The following is a 19,791-nucleotide window of genomic DNA, read 5'->3' as shown; positions in this document are numbered from 1 at the left end:
GAAGATAGGGCATCTCACCATGCATGCTGCACACACTTCTCTCACTATCTTTCTACCACTGAAAGCAGAACTGCTGAGAATGTCATTGCAGCACAAGATATAAACCCCCTTGCAACACAGGATTTAACAAGAAATAGTAGACTATTTAAAAGTTGGCTTTTTTTCTTAAATGACTAAAGCCTCACTTGTTTTCCAAGTGCAAGAAACGACAACAAAAGACACCAGTTTACTTATTATATTAACAGTTCTAGAGGGGTAGCCGTGTTAGTGTGTTTTTAGCAAAACAGCGAGAGTCCTGTGCCACCTTAAAGACTAACAAATGTATTTCAGCATAGGCTTTCGTGGGCAGAATCCCACTTTGTTAGATGCAACTGACGGATGCATCTGACGAAGTGGGTTTCTGCCCAGGAAAGCTTATACCCAAATAAATTTGTTAATATTATTACAGTGTTGCCGACTCTCATGATTTTATTATGAATCTTACAAAATGTGATGTTTTACTTAAAACCTCTGCCCACTAGACACAAGTGATTACATAAGAATCTTGGAGAAAAGCTTGAAAATGTAAGCTGAGTGCAACCTGAAGGTTCAAAAACCAGAAGGCAAGTTAAAAATAAGTCAATTTTTATTTGCTTTAAAATCATGGGATTTTTCAAAACAGTATCTTGATTTTTTGGGGACTGACTCAGGATTCTTTAACATTTGCCAATACTGTATGCCATACAAACACAGAGACTTAAAGGGACCAATTCAAGTTTACTGCGGGGACTGTAATTTTGACTTGCCTGACACATTTGTGTGTTTAAACATCTCAGCCATAACACCCCATTAGTTTTCAGTGCTAAAACATGACATATCTTTACTCAGCCAGGAAAGATAACTTCAAGAGGTCTAAATCTCACATGCGGAACAAACAAAAACTATTTAAAGCTCTGCTTGCCATTTATGACATTCAATTATATACAAGTTTTAAATAAATTAAATTAATAGAGTTAGCCACCTGTTCCTGCTATTGGATTGAAATCCTTCACACAATACTGAAGCACTACAGAATGTGTGCGCCACAACTAGTTTTAAATAATCTGTATTTCAAATTCAAGAAAATAGGGTTACCATGAAAGTGGTTTTGAATCATGGCCAAAAAAAAATTTTTTTTAAAAGATTACTCTTCAAAATGGTTTATTCTTTCAAAATATAAATTTGTGATGTTTATTTCTGAGTTCATTATAGATCAGACGGCCTAATTTTGATAACTGGAAAAATAATAGGAATTATTAAAGAATCAATTTGTAAAAGGACAATAGGGCTATAAGAAATAGCCCAAATGGATTTATCAAGAACAAATCATGCCAAACCAACCTTCATTGATGGGGTTATTGGCCTAGTGGATGAGGACGCAGAAGATGCAATATACCTTGATTTAGTAAGGCTTTTGACACAGTCCCACATGACATTCTCATACGCATATGATCTCAGATGATCTCACATGATCTAATTTAAATTACTATAAGGAGGGTGCACAACTGGTTGGAGGACCCTACTCAAAAACTAATATCAGTGGTTCGCTCCCAAAAGGGGAGGACATGTCTAATGGGGACCCACTGTCGTTAGTCCAGGATGCGGTATTACTCAGTACTTTCATTAACGACTTGGATAACAGAGTAGAGAGTATGCTTATAAAATCTGCAGACCAACACCAAGCTGGGAGGGGCTGCAAGCATTTTGGAAGCAGAATAAGAATTAATCATGACCTGGACAAATTGGAGAAATGGTCTGGAATCCATAAGATGAAATTAAATAAAGACAAATGTAAAGTACTATACTTACAAAGGAAAAAATCAAATGAACTACAAAATGGGGAATAACTGGATAGGTGCTAGTAGGGGTGAAAAGGAACTGGGGGTTATAGTAGGTCACAAATGGAATGAGTCAATGTGATGCAGTTGCAAAAAAGGCTAATATTCTGGGGTGTATTAATAGAAGCATCATATACAAGAGATAGGAAGTCATTGTACTGCTCCTTTGGCACTGGGTAACGCCTCATCAGTACTATATACCCAATTCTGGGTGCCTCACATTAGGAAGGATGTGGACAAATGGGAGATAATCCAAAGAAGAGCAACAAAAAAGACCTATAAGGCAAAGTTTAAAAAACTGAGCATATTTATTCCTGAGAAAAGAAGACTAGGGTCGCAGGGTGAAACCTGATAACAGTCTTCAAATATGTTAACGGCTGTTCTCCATGTCCACTGATGGTAGGATAAGTAGTAATGGGCTTAATCAGCAGCCAGGGAGTTTTAGGTTAGAAAGTAGGAAAATGTTTCTAACTACAAGTTTCCAAGACAGGCTGTTGAATCCCCATCACTGAAGGATTTTAGAACAGGGGCTGGACTTGATGACTTCTTTAGGTCCTTTTCAGCCCTACATTTCTATGATTCAATCGCTTCTAAAATAAGATTAGTTGAGGCTCTATATATATTCATAGTCACAAAAAAAAAAAAAGATAATTAAGATAATTGTGCTAGTTAACACAAGTATCAGTTATCTTTCTCCTAATCCATTCACATTCATCACCTCATGGCTACAAGGACTTTCTGGGACCCAATGAAAATAGATGTGTTCAATCTGTGGATAGCAAAGAAGTGATTTCTGTAATGATCACAATTAGATCATTCTGAAACTGGCACAGGGTGGCGATCTAGCTGATTCTCAATTATTTTACACAATAAATAAGTATATCCTACCAGCAAGCAACATACCTAAAAAATAAAAGAAAACTAAATCAAGTCTGGCTCCTCTCTATCTAGAAACTGAGCATTATATATGTTTTGGTATTAGAATAAGAACCACTTGTTTGTTTTACTTAACCTAGTTTTAATTCCAGAGTCTATAGATTTCTAGCTTCTTATCCAAATAGGTGGGTGAACTATTTAATTGTACTGACTTCACTAAGTAGGCTGAATAAACTTAAACTAGGACAGATAAGGTTTGGTTGTCAAACTGATTTGTCACTTTTTATATTTTGAAACTTTGACAGAAAAAGCCAGAAGTAGGTTTTTCTCCCTTAACAGCATCATGCAACGCTGCAATCTTCAAAATTTCACTTCTTCTCTCTCTTATTTTGAAGTTTTTCTGTTCAGTTCTGACTACCCACTGCTAGTATCTCTATTAAATCTTTCCTACTGTTTATAATGGAGAGCAAATTTAGCCAGTGTAATTTTAGTTGGTTCTCCAGCTATTCTTCAAAGGAAAGACAGTATACATTCAAGCACAGTCTAACTTTTTTCTAAATATATATTGTTTTGTGTATATGCTACATACATAACAGGGAAGTGTTTGGTTTTAAGACAGGTGACTGGACTCTATTTATAAACAAACACTTCCCTGTATTATATATGCATCATACACACAAAATAATTTTCAGAGATATATGCATTTTACGGCCATGAAGATGAAAAATAGTCACAACTTAGCTCTAAATTAAACAAATTGATTCCCATCTTTACCCTTTTACCAAAATAATTTACTAAGGTGCAAGAAGCAAGCAAGCTCAAGGCTGGGATGTCATACAAGCCATATATTAACTCAGTTGGCAATAAATCTCTTACTCTCCCTGCTCTATACTACTTTCTTAAATAGCTCACTAGAAAGCCCCAACCTAATTAAAAACAGCTTTCTCTGCAACAGTGGCCTTGATTTCACTTATTTACACATTAACTGCAGCCTCCGTTTGGCCAATCCAGTCTATTCCCTGTACCACACAGGGCCTTTTATCTGCCCTGGACAGCATTTTCTCTAGCAGATGAAGTAGATGCCGATTGATTTGCTGTCAAGCATGGTAAATTAATAGCAACAAATTGCTGAGGGCCCCATCTCTCTGCTCCACCATGCTTCGGCAGTTTTGCTTTATTTGCTCCATGATGGGCAGCAGTCAGGCCTCTTCAAGTCAATTTCTTCTTAACAACCTGCAATACTTTTCAATGGTGAAAATAGAGCTGTTCCTTGTAAGTCAGAAATCAATATCCTATTGCCCTTAGAAAATGCTAAACAAGCAGTATTGGCAATCCACTTGGTACTAGAGGGTATCAGATATAATGCAAATCCATACTGCTTCCCTTCTTGTAGTTATTACAGTTTGCTAAAAGGTTCCTAATGTCATTTATCATCATTTACCATCGACTACTGCAGCTATGATTATGATATCCCATCAGCTAGTAGAGCCCTTTCATTTCTATTCAATTAATATTTTAGCAGCACTCAAATGGTTGTTGCCCAAGTCTTATAATAAAATTTACATGGATTGGAGTGAAATTGGGGGTTGGGGGGGGAAGGACGACTTTTTGTGATTTTTTTTTTTTAAGGCATTTTATTTATATTTTAATATCCAGCTTCTTGAAATCTGAACTTCCTTTTAAAAAAATGTAATACCACAATTTTTTTGCTGAGAATTCTTTTAACAGCAGAAATGTAACCGGAAAGAAGGCACCACAATTTATATTTATTATCTCCAAAAACAATCAAAATGAGATATTTTTATCCTAGTTATCTTCCACATCAGTCCCATTCATAAATGCCTGTTGTCTATAGCCAAAAATGGATACTAATTTAAATGGTAATCACTAATATTGGATTAAAACCATCAGAATTCATGCCTGATTACAGCAATTTCAATAAACTCTTTACCAGGTAATTAAAAAATCCTAAATCCAAAAATTAGATTAGATGACCAGCAAAAATATTAAGAGTCAGGAATAAGCACATCAATGGACACCCACAAACCACTTCTTTAACTTTATAAAAGAATCCATGATAAGACAATTTAGCAAGAAACAGACATTGTCAAATCATACTCCATTTTACACCTTTATTCCAATACTAGAATTGTGGGAAGCATTGTTTCACATTACAATCTCCATCTAATTTTTCTACTGTTTCTTCTAAATTTATCTGCTCAGCTCTATTGATCCTAGTAGAGACTATCAGAAATTAGGTTACTATTTCAGGCCCTAATGCCACATGTCACAATGTACCCCACTTCTCATAAATAAATAAATAAATATAAATGACTAATTCTACCACTCTAATGCTATTTACTCAGTTACCAAAATTTAAATTAATTATGTTCTCAAACATAATTGTTAAAAATTGGCAACATTATGCAGACTTAATTAAGATTAAATCCAATTTACTAAATGTACTTTAATTGGTACTAATTACATTAGCTTTCCTTTCAGAATGACAAATTCCCCATAGGTTTCACTTTAATAGTCTTTTATCAAAATCAACACAGGATGACTGATGATGAGCATAGCAGGAGGGGCGGGAGAAGAAACTATCACTCCCCCTCCCCATACACACATGCACCCACACTGTCACTGCTGTGTGCGTTTATCCTTTTATCAATTTGCTAAGTCACAGAGTCATGACTCCATCAGAGCCATCATTTTCTGTTCCAATGAAAAATTTCTCTAAAAATAAATACTCTGAGGCTGGGAGCAGCCAAGAAGAACAGAAGCTTTAACAGAAAAATACACAAAGGTTTCAAATATCAGGGCCACCAATTACTAGGGTACTTCCAAGGACTTCAGGGAGTCCTACTCTTGAACCCTCTGAGACGCAAATTTAATAAGTGAATAAGCCTAACCTGATCTTGAGAACTAGGCCCAATTACACTGCAGGGCAACTTCACTGCATTATTGCCTGCTTTCCATTACAAGGGCATCCAGTGAGTACATCTGGAAAAGAAGCTAAGAGGAACCAAGGCTGTCTGCTTAGGAAAACAAATAAAGACAGATATGCCTCTGTGCTTAAGGGGGGGAAAAAGAAAGAAAATATAATAAGTAGGTGGTTTTCAGGGCTCTCTGTATTTCATAATGTGATAAACTGCCCTCAGGATTTTTTATATGATTGAATTTAGGAAGCCAAAAAAAAGAGGGAGAGTGTGTGTGGGAGGGTGTGGGGGGAAGAGGGGAGGATTGCTCAATTTCAACTATGTAGAATTTGAAGATTGGGGGAGAAGAAAAGGAGAATTTAAGGTGGTGGCCTGGAAGTACTTCACACACACCAAAGCAAAGGATATGTGGGATTACTATGAGAAATAGAGTCTTACTATTACGGTTATAGGGAGAGACAGGAAGTGTTTTGTGGTTGCTACACCAGCAGGAGAAAATGAGAGAAATGCTGTGACATTAATTATAAGACTTCATGTAGGAGGGGGATTAAAAAAAAAAAAAAAAAAAGAAAGAAGAGCCAGCACAACAAAACAACAGGAGACATGTAAGACACAGAGATAAGATTTCAGAGCGATAGTGAACAAGTTTCTTAGCTGTAATTCATTTGAGTCACCAGTATTTGATAAACTATTAAGTGTTCTGGGTGAGGATGCAGTATTCACAGCTCAGATCCATAAAGGCATTGAGGCTCCTAGCTTCCTTTGGAGGAGCCTCAATACCTTTGTGGATCTGGGTCTACATTACCAACTGAATAAAAAGGACAATGGAAACATTTTAATTAAATTCAATCCTTAATAAACCCCACACTAAATGTATGTATAATTTCTTCAGAATAATGTGAAAGATCCTATCACCATAACGGTATATACTTTGTGAAATGGAATGCTTAAACAAAATTATAATATATTTAGCAAAAACAGCCATGATCTGAAGTCAGTAATCACAGTGCTTAGAATAAAAAAATAATTTTTTTTAACTTTTGCGCACATTTAATCCTTTATATTTCTAGTTACTCTGTTTGTTTGTTGATCTCAACAGTGTTTGACTTGCAGTGGTTATCTTGGAACGCCTATGGGCCAACTGCTAAATAGGCAGCCTGCAGAGATTTTGGATTCCTATTATGTTTATTGTTTTTATGTCTCACAATTTAGTTTTTAAAAATTTTACTTGAAACCACCTAGCGATGCCTTGAGGATCAGAACCAAAACCTGGGGAAGTCAATGGAACTCTTCCCACTGATTTAAATTAACTTTGGATAAGGTCCATATAAACATATCACGGTTATTCTTGTCCTACATATAACCACCTATTCCTTCTAAGTATTTGTTACACCTACTTGTTGAGTCTTACATTAAATTAGACCCTGATCCTGCCGACTTACACACATGTTTAACATCCCTCATGTGACTAGTACCATTGGGCTCAACAGGACTACTCAAAGGTGTAACGTTATATATATGCACATGTCTTTGCAGGATTGGAGCCTTAGACTAAGAACCCTTGAGTCAAGGACTGTGTTTCTTTGTGGTCTGTAATGTATGATGCCTGGTATGGTGTGGCCCTCATCACGATTGGTGCCTCAGGATGCTAAGGTAAAACAGTATTTGACTACTTCACTGCTCTCAACGAGATAAAGAAATCTGATTTCCACAATTCAGAACAGAGTTTAAAATTGTACATTTTGAACATTTTAAAACTGGTCTGTACAAATTTCTGTTGCTTCTTCTCCCTTTCATCCCTTTAATTCTGATGTTCACATTATCCAGCAACACTTGCAAATCACTCAGAAGTTTTCTAAAATGAATCGCTATTATTAAACAACACCAAGTAAGCAGTTCTCTCTCTAGAAAAGAGAAGTCAGATGTTTGTTTCATTCTCTTCCAGACAAGGTTAAGTCCACGTTTAAATGAATTAAAAAAAAGTTTGATTTACATCATCATGCCCCATCATGATAATCTTGGTCTAGTTGCTAGGCACAGAGAGTTGACCCTTATAACGTCCCCTTAGCATGCTCATTTATCCTGTAAAGTTTTGTGAACTAATGGACACAATTTCTGTATAAAGGTCCAATTAAGTAGTCTCAAAGGACCAGTATGTGGTTTTGCATCCATTTCTTTTATCGACCCATTTTAATTTCCTCCCGTTTCAGCTTAACAGTTTAAAGACAACAGTCCCTTTTCCATACACTGACCATACAGCTTTTGCCTTGATGCCTAATGTTCAAAACGTAATTTTGGCTCCAAAATGTACAAATATATCTAACATCAAAGCTTAAAATTTAGATAGCTCTGATCCTACAAACCCTACTCAAAGAAAAAATCTTTACTCATGCACATAGTCTCACTGGAGTAAATGGGACTACTTTTGTGAGCTGGGATTATATGAGTAAGTAGAACAGAATCAGGCTTCTTATTCACGTAGGAATAATGCATGATTAGGAATAGATACAATAACCTCTCTAAGTTCTTATACTTAGTGAAGTATCACAGCACCACAGTGCACAAAAAAAATATTCAGCCACTTAAACGAACAATTGAACAAAGTCACAGAACATAGATTCCTACTTTAAAATTAGACTGAGGAATTATATGCAACTTTCTTACACAGAGTGAAATGTTTGCCTACCTGTTTATGCATCTCTATATTCAACCCATAGGACATCTCGTAATACTAAGATAAAAAGAAAAAAATTGATTCTGTTAGATCTTGTAATCATACAAGTGCTTCCAATATTCAGTTTGAATCAAATAGCAGCTGCAACAGCATATTATATACCTAAAAAAATTTACCAGTATTTGCATCCTCCCATAATCTGAATGGGAACTTCACAATACCCTATTTCCCCCTCTGCTTGTAGCTCTACATTGCTCCATGTCAAATTTACAAGAAACAGCCACAAAAACCCAACAAAACACTAAAAAAATATATATATATCTGACAACCAGAGTCAAAGATGAGAAACAGTGAAAATATATGGAAAATGCTCTAAATTTTGTTCCCTAGTACACATTAAAGATGCCGAAAAATGCCCGAAGTGCTAGAAACCAGACATGCACATAAATCAGCAACACAGTGAAGGCTCTTTATTCAATATTTTAAATTTAAAAAACCACACACAAAAAAGCTAAAGTTTAATAAAAGGATTGTGAAAAAATGAAATAGCAAGGAAATTTAGAGTTAGAGCAGACATTCCATTTTTAATATCTCCTGTTGTGTCTCAGTATGGCAGGGAGCTCGGTTCAGCGTGTGATGTCAGTACCATATATGCTTCAGTATGTAGGCCCATCAGGCACAGAACATAAGACTTAACTAAATGTTTGTGCTTTTGGTAAATGTAGGTTAAGGTTATTTACTCTTTTTGTAAATGTGTGTGTTATAGGTCACGTACACATGGAAAACAACTATTCCCTTAGATGTACAAGAGAGCAGACGGGAACAGTTCCCTTTGCTACAGTCATGTTCCATCATGCAATTATGTATTTGGATACTTCTTTATATGCAAGTTATTTACCCAGACAGACCACAATTATGGGGGGAAATCCTTTTTTCACAGCTCAGATCACTGACAATATGAACCAACAGCTCACAAGCAATGCTTTTTCAAAGAACTAGGGTTTTTGATATTCTTGGTTTTTTCCCTTCATAAAAAAAGAAGTCAGGGGATTAACCTAAATCACATTATGGACAAATGAAAGCAGTGAAGCAACAAAACAAAAAAGCAGCAAAAGGTATGCCTATTAATTTACATATGTCTTTAACAGACTTCCTGTTAAAATTCCCATATACTTTAAACACTGAAAGGCAAATTTGAAGTAGAAACTAATTTCTATAAGCAGGTTACAAACCCCTGAAAGAAAGGGTTTATAATGGAAACACTGGTGCAACCTCATCTATAGCAGTGTTACTATCATAATCTATCTGAATGTATTTTTGTTTTGGTACACAAAGATAAATTCAAAATGTGTATTGTTATGCAGCTTGCTTACCATGACATAATGTCGCTGCATCTCTGTCTTCTCACTGGCCAGCTTCTCACATTCTAGCTTTAAACTGTTCAAGACAAAAAAAAAAAAAAAAAAAAACACCCATGAGTACTACATAATGCTAGTTTCATATCCTTCTGAACACACATTTACTTCCCTTTCCAGTCATTTTCTTCAAAATATAAATAAAAATTTAAATCCAAGATATTGTTTCAAGGTGGAGTCTTGTTAATTTCCCCTTTCAACAGGTATTGTGCAAAATCCTCCTCTTGTGAACCAAATGTATATGGTATATAGAAAAAATATATCTTACTCTGAAAAAAAAAAAAAAAAACCAGAGTGTTTAATAGAAAAAGCTTCTTACGAAGTTCAATATCTATAATATAAAAAAATTTCACCTACAAACAATTTAATTTCTTTGATTTTTTTTATTTTCAATATTGTATCAGTTTAAGGTATGATGTCTTTTGAAGGGCAAAACAGCATTTGGGTTTTTTGTGTTGTTTTTCTGTTGATGAAATTGTAAAGAAAATTTTGCCCACCGTTTCAGAGACGTAGTAAATATCAAAACCTTTGACTGTTTGTTTTCAAAAGCACACAAAACAATCGTGGTAAGTCATTTCTCACTTGAAGAATAAAATGCTCTTTTACCCTAAAGATAATTGAATAGCTCACCAGCTATCCTTCCAGGTTATCAGCATTTGACATTTCAATGGAAAGAATGAAGGAGCTGGGTCAAGAGAGGAGGATACCACAAGCAACCAAATCATTTCCCTCCATCCACCCCAAAAATAGAAAGAAAAAAAAAAATCTATTCCAATATTTGACATTTGATTCTTCTAAACCTCCTGCTTCAAAGTGTTTTCTTAGTTCCTTCATCCTTCCCAACTGCAGACCTTTCACATCTTGGTGTCCGACCTGACAAGTCTCACCCACTTGGAGGGAGACTCCCACAGTTTAGATTTAAAAGCTGATTGAGAATTAGAGTCTCTGACTAAATAGTTTGCATTTCAATTAGATATTTGAAATCTCAATATTTTGAAATCCCCCTCACCCAAAAGCTCAAGAGAGCCCCCATATAGTATGAGAGAGGGAGGAAATGCTGGCTTTCTGACACTGGTCTAAGAGGACTGGGAACCTGTCTTTCCTCTTGGGAGGAGGCAAAAAACAAAAAACAAAGAACACCCCAAACCCTTACAAACAAACCAAAAAAACCCAACCCACACAACACCAAAAGCAATCCACACACGTTCACACCTTTGCAAACAAAAAAAAAGTGACAAGAGCTAAGCAAACACGAGGATCAAGGAAAGTAAACATCATTACCTGTGGTACTGAGCCTGTAAAAACTGAAACTCCTCCTTAATCCGATCGCAGGATTCGGAAATTGTGAATTTAAAGGGTTGAGCAGGCTGATGCGGTGCCTAAAAATAATGATCGTTATAAGAGATTTTAATGTATGCGATATATCTAAAGCAGCCCAAGACCCCCACACACACAGCCAGCCCAGTGTGTGCAAGGGGGCTGGGTCACCCACACAGCAGTCAGGACGAAGGCGATTAAAACTCACCTACTTTACATAAACACGCACATACCAGCGTTTCCTCTTTCAAACATGAAAGTCCCTCTCCCTTTACCCGTATCCACACACACACGCCCGCTCCAGCCTCGTCCGCACCTTTATAGACCTCCAAGAGTCTCAGAGTCATGTCTGTATCCTCCGTGTCCCCATCGCCACCCATCAACCCCCTAATCAAAACTGTCAGGCTTGCGGAGAGGATGAGGGGTCTGTGACCCTACTGCTAAACTGGGGGGGGGGGGGGAGTGAAGGGAGGGCAAGAGAGAGGAGGCAGGGGAGACTAGGAAATCACGGGTCCCTCCCCGGGAGCTGCGGGAGCAGGAACACACTTCGGGGATAATAAGAATCAGATTAAGAGCTGGAACCCTGGCTCCCTCCTTCTCGCTTTAGTTTAGACTCTTTAAAAGACCGGCGCGATCTCAACTACAAGCAGCAAAATCGTTACGCTGGAGAGCCTGGAAATCCAAAGACAACAATAAGAAAATGGCTACAACTCAATTGTTTCTCCCCCCCTCTCCCCCTTTTTTTGCGTTTGCTTTCTCCAAGCAGGAGGCAAGCGGACAGCGGGGGAGGGGGGGAGGCAGGCTGGGGTATTGTGCTGATTGTTCCCAGTTCCAGCCCTCCCCCTCCCCCCGCTTTGGGGGACCAAGACTGAGGGGAGGGGGAACAAACCAAGAGCCACATACAAGTGTCACCCCCCCTCTCCCCTTCCTCCCCGGCACCCCTGCCTGGTCTCTACTCACCGGGTGTCTTGTTTGAGGATACATCTTGCTCAGATCGCGAATCATCCAAACCGATTTACTTGGTGCTTCCCAGTGCAGCTTGGGTCATTGGTTTTAATTGCAACAATGCAAAGGAGGCGGTGGTGGAGGAGGAAAGGGCTGCCCGGCGCTAGCGCTCTGAGGAGCGTCTCCGGCTGCCCCCGGACCCCCCCGCCCCCGGGACTCGCGTGAACACACAAGAGGAGGGACGCTCGGCGGCGGCGGCTCTGTCCCCGGCCGAAGGGAACCGCTGCCACATTCCACAGGGGCTGTCACTCGCTAGCAGGCACGGGCGCGGGTGGAACGGCGGCTCCGGCGGCGTTCGGAGGGTGCCCGTCCGAGCCCCAGCGTTCCGACCGAGCGGAAGATCCCCGCCGCCCTCGAGCTTCCTCACCCACTTCCTTAGCGTCCAGCAGGTCCCTCTGCCAACGTCTCAGCGCTCGGGGGCCGCCGCCAGCGCTCGGCAGGTCTCTCTCCTAGCGCCCCGCCGTTCCGGGGCTGGGGGGGGGGGGGGTGGTCTCCCTTCGCCGCGAGGCCGCTCCAGCCCCGTGAGATGGGGAGGAACGGAAGAAGGCAAACTCCACTCGCCCCAGTTTCCGAATCCCACCCAGCCGAATAGCCCTCTCGCGGCTTCTCCCGGCTGCAAACTTTTATGGGTCTCAATTGTTATCCCGTCCAAAAAAAAAAAAACCACCCTGGAGACTCCTTTCCTTTGTAGGGAGAGAAAAAACTCCCGCGTGGGAAGAGCTGTGGCTGGTTTTGCTCCCGGCTTTCCTCCCCCTGGCCAAGAGTCGCTTCTTTTCAAAGGTTCAAGTGCAGTAACCTTTTGTTGTGATGTTGCGCCTCTTTCCCGTTCCCCAGACCGCAGCCTTCTCCCCCCTCCCCCGTATTTGTTATCAGCACGGCCGGGCGAAGAAACGCGGTCTCGGTCGCTGGTCTTTCCTCTTCCCCTCCTCGCCTCGCCAACTCTTGCAAGTAGCAACGCAGAAACAAGATCGCCAAAAGCGAGCAGCGGCAGCCGCCTCTCCCACCGACGCCGCTGCGAGCAGCTCTAACAACACGCTCTGGCGAGGTGACTTAGTTCTTTGACCAAATTTAGCAGCAGCAAATCATTAACATTCTGATACATATTCACAACAATCGGAAGACAAGGGGGCCGCGGGGCAGGCTGGGAACTGTCGTTTCAGTCGGGGAGCTTTCCACTCCCGCCTGGCTTGCAAATTGCTGTCAAAAGACTGCAGCGACCATCAGGCAAAGCGAGTCTTCCGTCTCCACCCCCCTCCCCGGGGGCTACCCCCCTCCTCCTGCTCCGCCCATGAAGGGCGTCGCCGGCGACCAATCAGCAGCGGCTGCACATTGCTCGCCGTTCTGTATTAGTGCCCATCATTTCGCTGCTGACAAATGAGCGTGCGGGTCTGAGGAGAGGGTGCGGCTCAGAACCGAGTCCCCACGTGGGGGCCAGACGTCTCTCCGCGTGGCAGCCAATCATGCAGCTCTATTCAATGGGCCGCATCCCCATTCCCTCGCTCCTTCCCCCTGCCCGAGGTGGAGCTTTGAGATCGCTGACGTTCCATAGCGCCGGCGTTCGAACAGGGGAAACATTTGTTCAGCTGTCAATCAAAGTAACGTGGGGTGGCTGGGGCTGCTGCTGTATCTTGTGCGCTGGGTGGTGGCAGAGAGAGAACTAGGTTTGGAGGGGGAAAGGGATGCGTTCAGCCTCTGTCTCCCTCTCCCACCCCCACCCGGTGCCGCTCACTGCTGTTATATCACCGCCACCAGGAGGAATGCGGACTAATTAGGGGCCAATGTCTCCTTAAAGAGACAAGCTCGGCCTTGTGTAACGTGCAAGGGACCCCTGTTGAGACAAGAGAGGGAGGATCGTGCTGATCCTACTTCTTTCAGCTCACATCAATTTTACGCGCCACTGGAGCTGGCGTAATTTTCATCTGAACGGGACTGACTCGCTGCTGCCCTGTTTAGAGCGAGAGGGAAGCGAGCGCTGGGGGGAGGCTGCGAGACGATCTGTTAATTTCAGTGTTCAAGGAGGTTTTCCCCCTTCCGAGGGATCGAGCACGATCTCCTCCCCGGAATGACTCGCATTTCAGTGCTTAGAATAGGCAGCCACCGCTACGGAAAGGCTGCATGTAACATGCCTACTTTGGAATGATGCTTCTTCTGGCAGGTAGGCGAGGAGAGGCTTTGTCATTTTGATTTTTAAAACTATTCGGATTTTCTTTAAGTTTCGTTGTCCTGTGGAAATAGGAGAGCGTTGATAGTAGATTTGTGTGGCCTTAGCTGACAGGGTCCACAGATCCACATCATATTAGGGACAGGGACAGTTATTACTCATGCAATGAAAAAAATGGCAGAGGCCTACAGGCCCCCTGCAGCCCTGTGCAAAGAGAACCATTGGCTACACCAGTGTTCTACTTCACATCTGGATTCTAATTACATCTGTGTGTCTTTATTTCTGCTCTGTCCAGCGCAATAACCTAACACTATTCAGCCATGGGGGAAAACTGAAGTAGGCTCTCAAACAACACAACAATGCAGAGAGGATAAGGAGGGTGGGGGCAGGAACTGCATAAAGCAGTGGGGTTGTAACCCTGTCTGTCCCAGGATATTAGAGAGAAGAGGTGGGTGAGCTAATATCTTTTATTAGACCAACTTCTGTTGGTAAAGAGAGACAAACTTTCGAGCTACATAGAGCTCTTCTTCAGGTCACGGAAGACCTCTGTGCAGCTTAAAAACTTGTCTCTCTCGCAAGAGCTCTGTGTAGCTTAAAAACTTGTCTCTCTCGCCAACAGAAGTTGGTCCAATAAAAAAATACAATCTCACCCTCCTTGTTTCTCTAGGTAGGTACTAGATACACACAGGGCCCTATTCATCACCAACCTCACACTCCACACCTACATGATTGTATATTTATGCTTTCATTACAAGGAAATTCAATCACTTTTCTTCAGCTATTGGAAGGATTTTGCCACCAAAAAAGTACTAAGCTGTAAAATAAACTGCTGCAACATCTTTTGTCCTAGGGATGAGAAATAAACTTGTATACTGTGCTTGTGTTACTCATATGGTTCCTCGTTTGCTTCTATGTTTTATTTTCAAGATTAAAGTTTATTTGGTGTTACTTTTACTGCTGCAGACATTGTTCTGGCACAGTACTGTAGAATTCCTGTTGCCTTTGACCGGAAGAGGGATGTGATGGTACAGATACCAATAGATGTAGACTATCATATGACAGAAATTCCAGATGCTCATAATTGGGTTTGAGAAATCCCTCGGGAAGCTGATTCTTTCCATTAGAAACCATGTTCATGTGCATTTGCGTTTTTATAAGGTATTCTAAAGAAACAACCCAAAACATTACATCGTAGAAAAGTTCTATTATGGCATTTTGCACCATAACCATAAAATATGTTTTTATATGGGTTGGTTTAGCTCGCTTTCTCTTTATTACTGAAGTAACGTGTCAATTGTGCGAAGTTCTCTTTGATGGGCCTCATTTTAAACCCTCCATCCTATACTTTTATTACTGTCAATTATTTGCATCAGAAATGCTCTGCTACTGAAACTGAGTTTATAAAACAAATACTTATTTGATGTCAAAGAAAGCAATCCTACATCACTTAAAGTTTCATATACTGTTATTTTTCTTCTGTACCTAATTAAATAGTGTCACACAATTGGGCTTTGGCAGGTTGAGACATATTTGTGAATCTCGTATAGATGTAACATAATTAAGGGTTTGTTTCTGCAAGACTTACTTATATGAGAAATCCTTATTCATAAAAATAGTGCCATTGGGATGCTCACATGAGTAAGGCATAGAGTTCAGATTGGTAAACTGCTTACTTTAAGGACCTGTTAACAAAAATTTGGCAGGAATTTTCACATTGTCGTCAAATGGGAGCAGTACTACAACCTACCGAAGGCCAGATTTGTAAATATATTTAGGTGTCTAATGCCAAGAGACACCTAGTGGCCCCTAGGTGTGTGTTTGAAAATCCCACTAGATGTCTATCTAAATACCCTTACAAATCTGGCCCTGATTGCTAGTTGCTCAGCACCTTCAGTTCCCATTTAAGTTAGGAGGCACTCATCACGTAGCAGGATCAAATCCTTAAATAAGAATATGTGGATGCACTTACATGTGTGCTTACCTTTAGTCACATGTTATATATGCATGTAAGTATTGCTAGGACAGACCATGGAAAGATTTATGGCCCTGGTTCTGCAAAATTCTGAACTTGATAGGTGCTAAGTGCTCTTAACCTCCAATTTCTAGCATTAGGCACTAAATCTGGAGTGCCTAAATGTTGATATAAAATAAACATATATGAAGAAATTAAAATCTGAAATGAACAACAGTTTTGTTTTGTTTTTTAAGAAACCTCAATTTAGTCATTTAGTTTGACATAAGGTGCTGTGATGTGAAATATTAAACTCTTTAGAAGGGCAGATGCACAGGTCCCTGTCATCGAAACAGGTCACTATACCTTTTTGTGAGAGTTGTTCACCAAAAATGATAATGATGGTTGGCCAGCCCCTGCTCATATAACCCTATTCACCCTAGCCTGACCATTAGTTTTCAGTAGGGTTGTAAGAGTGGAAATAGGTCAGAATTTGGTTTGTTGTGTTTAAATTGTACTATTGTCCTGGTTCTACACAAGCTTATGCACATGCTTAATTTAATGGGTCCACTGATATTGTATAAAATAAAGCATGTGCATATGTTTTTGCAGGATTGGGGCCTAATTTTTCAACACTGACAAAATCCATGAAACTCAGAGTTTAAGCTGATATACTACATCATAACCTCCCATTTTAAAATGATGCAAATTAAGATCAGAATGGTAGTGCCACTGATTTTTCGGGCATTTGTCACTTCTGACAACTCTGAAGGGTCTTTAAATATAGATTGCTTTTTATTTAAAGTTCCTTGTTTTTTCTTCTTTTATGACAAATCTTTTATGGTAGATTGTATAACCTGTATTTTTTCCAGAGAATAGGAAAGATTGTTTTTAAATGTATTTAATCTATTGCTAAAGAAAGATTTTTCAAAAGATGACAAAAATTATTTAGGTGATTTTATATGTATGGTGAGTTTTGGCTGCCATCACAAAATCCTTATGAATTATCATACATGAACTAGCATTTATTGTTTAATATCTCAGCCATTTACATTGTTTTGTTTAAAATTCCAAGAGTAATTGGATCATATTATGAACCAATCACCTGATTTCAATCATTTGAGAGTCCTATGAGTTCTGAACTAGTCAACCTTTAATTACATGTACATTTTAAAATGAACAAAACAACTTGTATATTTTTTAAATTATAGCTAAAATGAAAAATCACTTTCAGTTAAGATTTTGTAGTCTACTTTTAGCCTTTGTTGAACTTTTCTAGCTGACTTATAAACTTAACAATACGAGTTTATCAGTTTATCAGGACCCTTAACTATTGGACCAATCCTGAAGCTACTTTATAAGTAGACCCATGAACTTCATGTGAGTAATGGCTGCAGCTCAGATCCTGTGGCATCTTGTCCAGTGCTGTTTTAATACAGTTTATTTTGGGACCAAATTACCAGATCAACATGGCTTGTTGATTATATACATCACACACACACATACACACAGCTAAACTCTTTGATAAATCAATTAGTGCCAAAGATCTTGTGGTAAATCTTGTATTAGTCCACACGTTTAATTACACTGTGAAACAAGTTTATGAAAATAAACTCAATGAGGTTTGCAACTGAATGGCACCACGTCCATAGTGTTAAAAACTTTAAATTATGGTAGTAAGCTGGTGGGGGGAAAGAGGGTGTTTGTAAAAGAATTTAGCAGCAGGACACTCGAGTTCTTGTTGGGGTTTTTTTTTTCACAAGTACTACGAAATGACCCTGCATCAAGTTTTTAAAAGCTTCATGCCTATATCTTTCTAAAATTAATTGTCAGTGATCGTGAAGATGCACAGTAGTTAATTAGCAAGCCAAGTGGATTTACAATACTTGATATTGTTGTGAATAATGTAATAATTCATGTGTTAACAATTTATAGGATAACTAATCCAGAAAACAGGAATCTTTGCAAGGGAGTCGAAATGTTGCAAAACTCATTCCAAATAAGTTTTCAAATTCTCCTTTAGTTTTAAACTTAAGTTTCTATTTTTGTTTAGGCCTCCCATATGTGTAAACATTTTAGATTAATTGCTTTGTTCTTTTCAATTCTACAGATGTTCTGGTATTTCATTCTGTATGGTGTAAATCTTCAGTCTTAGCAAACAATACACTTCCTCATTTAAAGAGCATCTACAAGTCATTTGCTGGCATGGTCTTGAAATTTCTCTACCTAGATAGGAAAACTCCCATTGAAGTCAATGGGAGTTTTGCCTGCAGAGGGACTCCCATATAGGGCCAATTTTGCATTATTATAACCAGACAGATTTTGCACAACCCCCCCCCCCCACACACACACACACATACTTTGCTGAATGCCTTTGACAAATATTTGAAATGATTAAAATGATATGTTCCCCATGAACACGATGCCTTCTTTACTTCAGATGAATGCGCTACAGTAAGAATGCAGCTACTGTATATTTTTGGAGGGCAAAGTTCTCTTAGGGTGAAATTTACTCCTCTGCAGAGGGCAAGCACAAAGCCTATGTATCAATTAAGACCCACTTGAGGCTTCAAAACAGGGCTTAAGATATGACAGATGCTTAGACCTTGCTATGGCCTTCCATGGCCTTCCGTAGAGCCCACCTACAGTATTAAAATTGTGCTAAGGGACCCAGTTATCATGCTATTGCTCCCTGACCTGGTTATAGAATGGTTCCAATCTGTCATGTAAATGAGACCCTGACTCCATTACATTGCCAGGCAAGGCTGGACATGACCAAAGGCTTTAGCCTGGTTATACTACAGTTAGGACCAATCTACACTAGAAATTGCAACCATGAGATAAGTGGATCAGGGAACAACTGTGCTTATAACAGAGTCCGTCAACACAGTATATTCATTCATAATGTCAACAGGACCCAAATCAACCTCAGTAGCTTATTTCTATCAATTCAGTTACAGTGCTGGAGCCATATTTATTTTAATTCTCTAAGAAACTGATCATACTGGAATACTACTGTTTTACAAAAACTAGATTTAGGGCATAGTTAAGGCTCTGAAAGTCAGAATCACACTGAGATGGTGCAAATGCCCCATTCACATGATACTGCTTCCAACCAATTCTGCCTGAGTGTAGGAGGGGCCAGGACAGTGTGTCTAAGAGAAATCATTTAGAAAATTTGTAACTTGGACTCTTACCACTTGCCACAGCTTGTTCCTCATTCAAACTCTAGGTGTTCAGTACCATTGGCAATGCTAGGGAAGTGCTCACTGTAGTATTATGAGATAAAAGAAAGGGGCTCTCTGTGCCCTCTTACTATATAAGGCCCAATGCAACTCCCATTGAATCAATTAGTGCCTTTCCAACCCCTACTGCACCCATAACAAAGCAATCATTATCTAGCACTTGATATTGATCAGTTGCTATATCAACCTAATGGACATAACTAGTAATATAATACTTGTGAATGAAATCTTGATTTAATCATATGCTTTTGCAGATTCTGTGGACAGTTTCCACCATTTTCCAAAATGTTCTGGGAACATTTAAAAAAAAGAAAGTTTCAGATAATCTATGGTGTGATTGGCTTTAAGCATT

At 39.6% G+C, this 19,791-nt stretch overlaps 1 protein-coding gene across 6 annotated transcripts in view; it reads right to left on the bottom strand.

Moving 5' to 3' along the window:
• LOC137167056 (transducin-like enhancer protein 4) overlaps positions 1–13,404 on the bottom strand; it is a 117,964-nt gene extending 104,560 nt beyond the window's left edge. For all 6 annotated transcript variants that reach the window (XM_067569015.1, XM_067569016.1, XM_067569017.1 and 3 more), the window contains exons 1-4: positions 12,038–13,404; positions 11,042–11,139; positions 9,719–9,782; positions 8,358–8,402 (exon numbers count right to left, since the gene is read on the bottom strand). In XM_067569015.1, the coding sequence (XP_067425116.1) occupies positions 8,358–8,402; positions 9,719–9,782; positions 11,042–11,139; positions 12,038–12,082 (252 nt within the window). In that variant the 5' untranslated portion in view covers positions 12,083–13,404. The remainder of the gene's footprint in view (positions 1–8,357; positions 8,403–9,718; positions 9,783–11,041; positions 11,140–12,037) is intronic.
• Between the last annotated feature and the right edge of the window lie 6,387 nt (positions 13,405–19,791).

Source organism: Emydura macquarii, unplaced genomic scaffold (genome assembly GCF_026122565.2).
Source record: "Emydura macquarii macquarii isolate MOO-44397 ecotype Brisbane River unplaced genomic scaffold, CSIRO-AGI_Emac_v2 contig_2897, whole genome shotgun sequence".
NCBI classification, from domain to species: Eukaryota; Metazoa; Chordata; order Testudines; family Chelidae; genus Emydura; species Emydura macquarii.
This window is presented reverse-complemented; position numbering and strand designations above follow the sequence as displayed.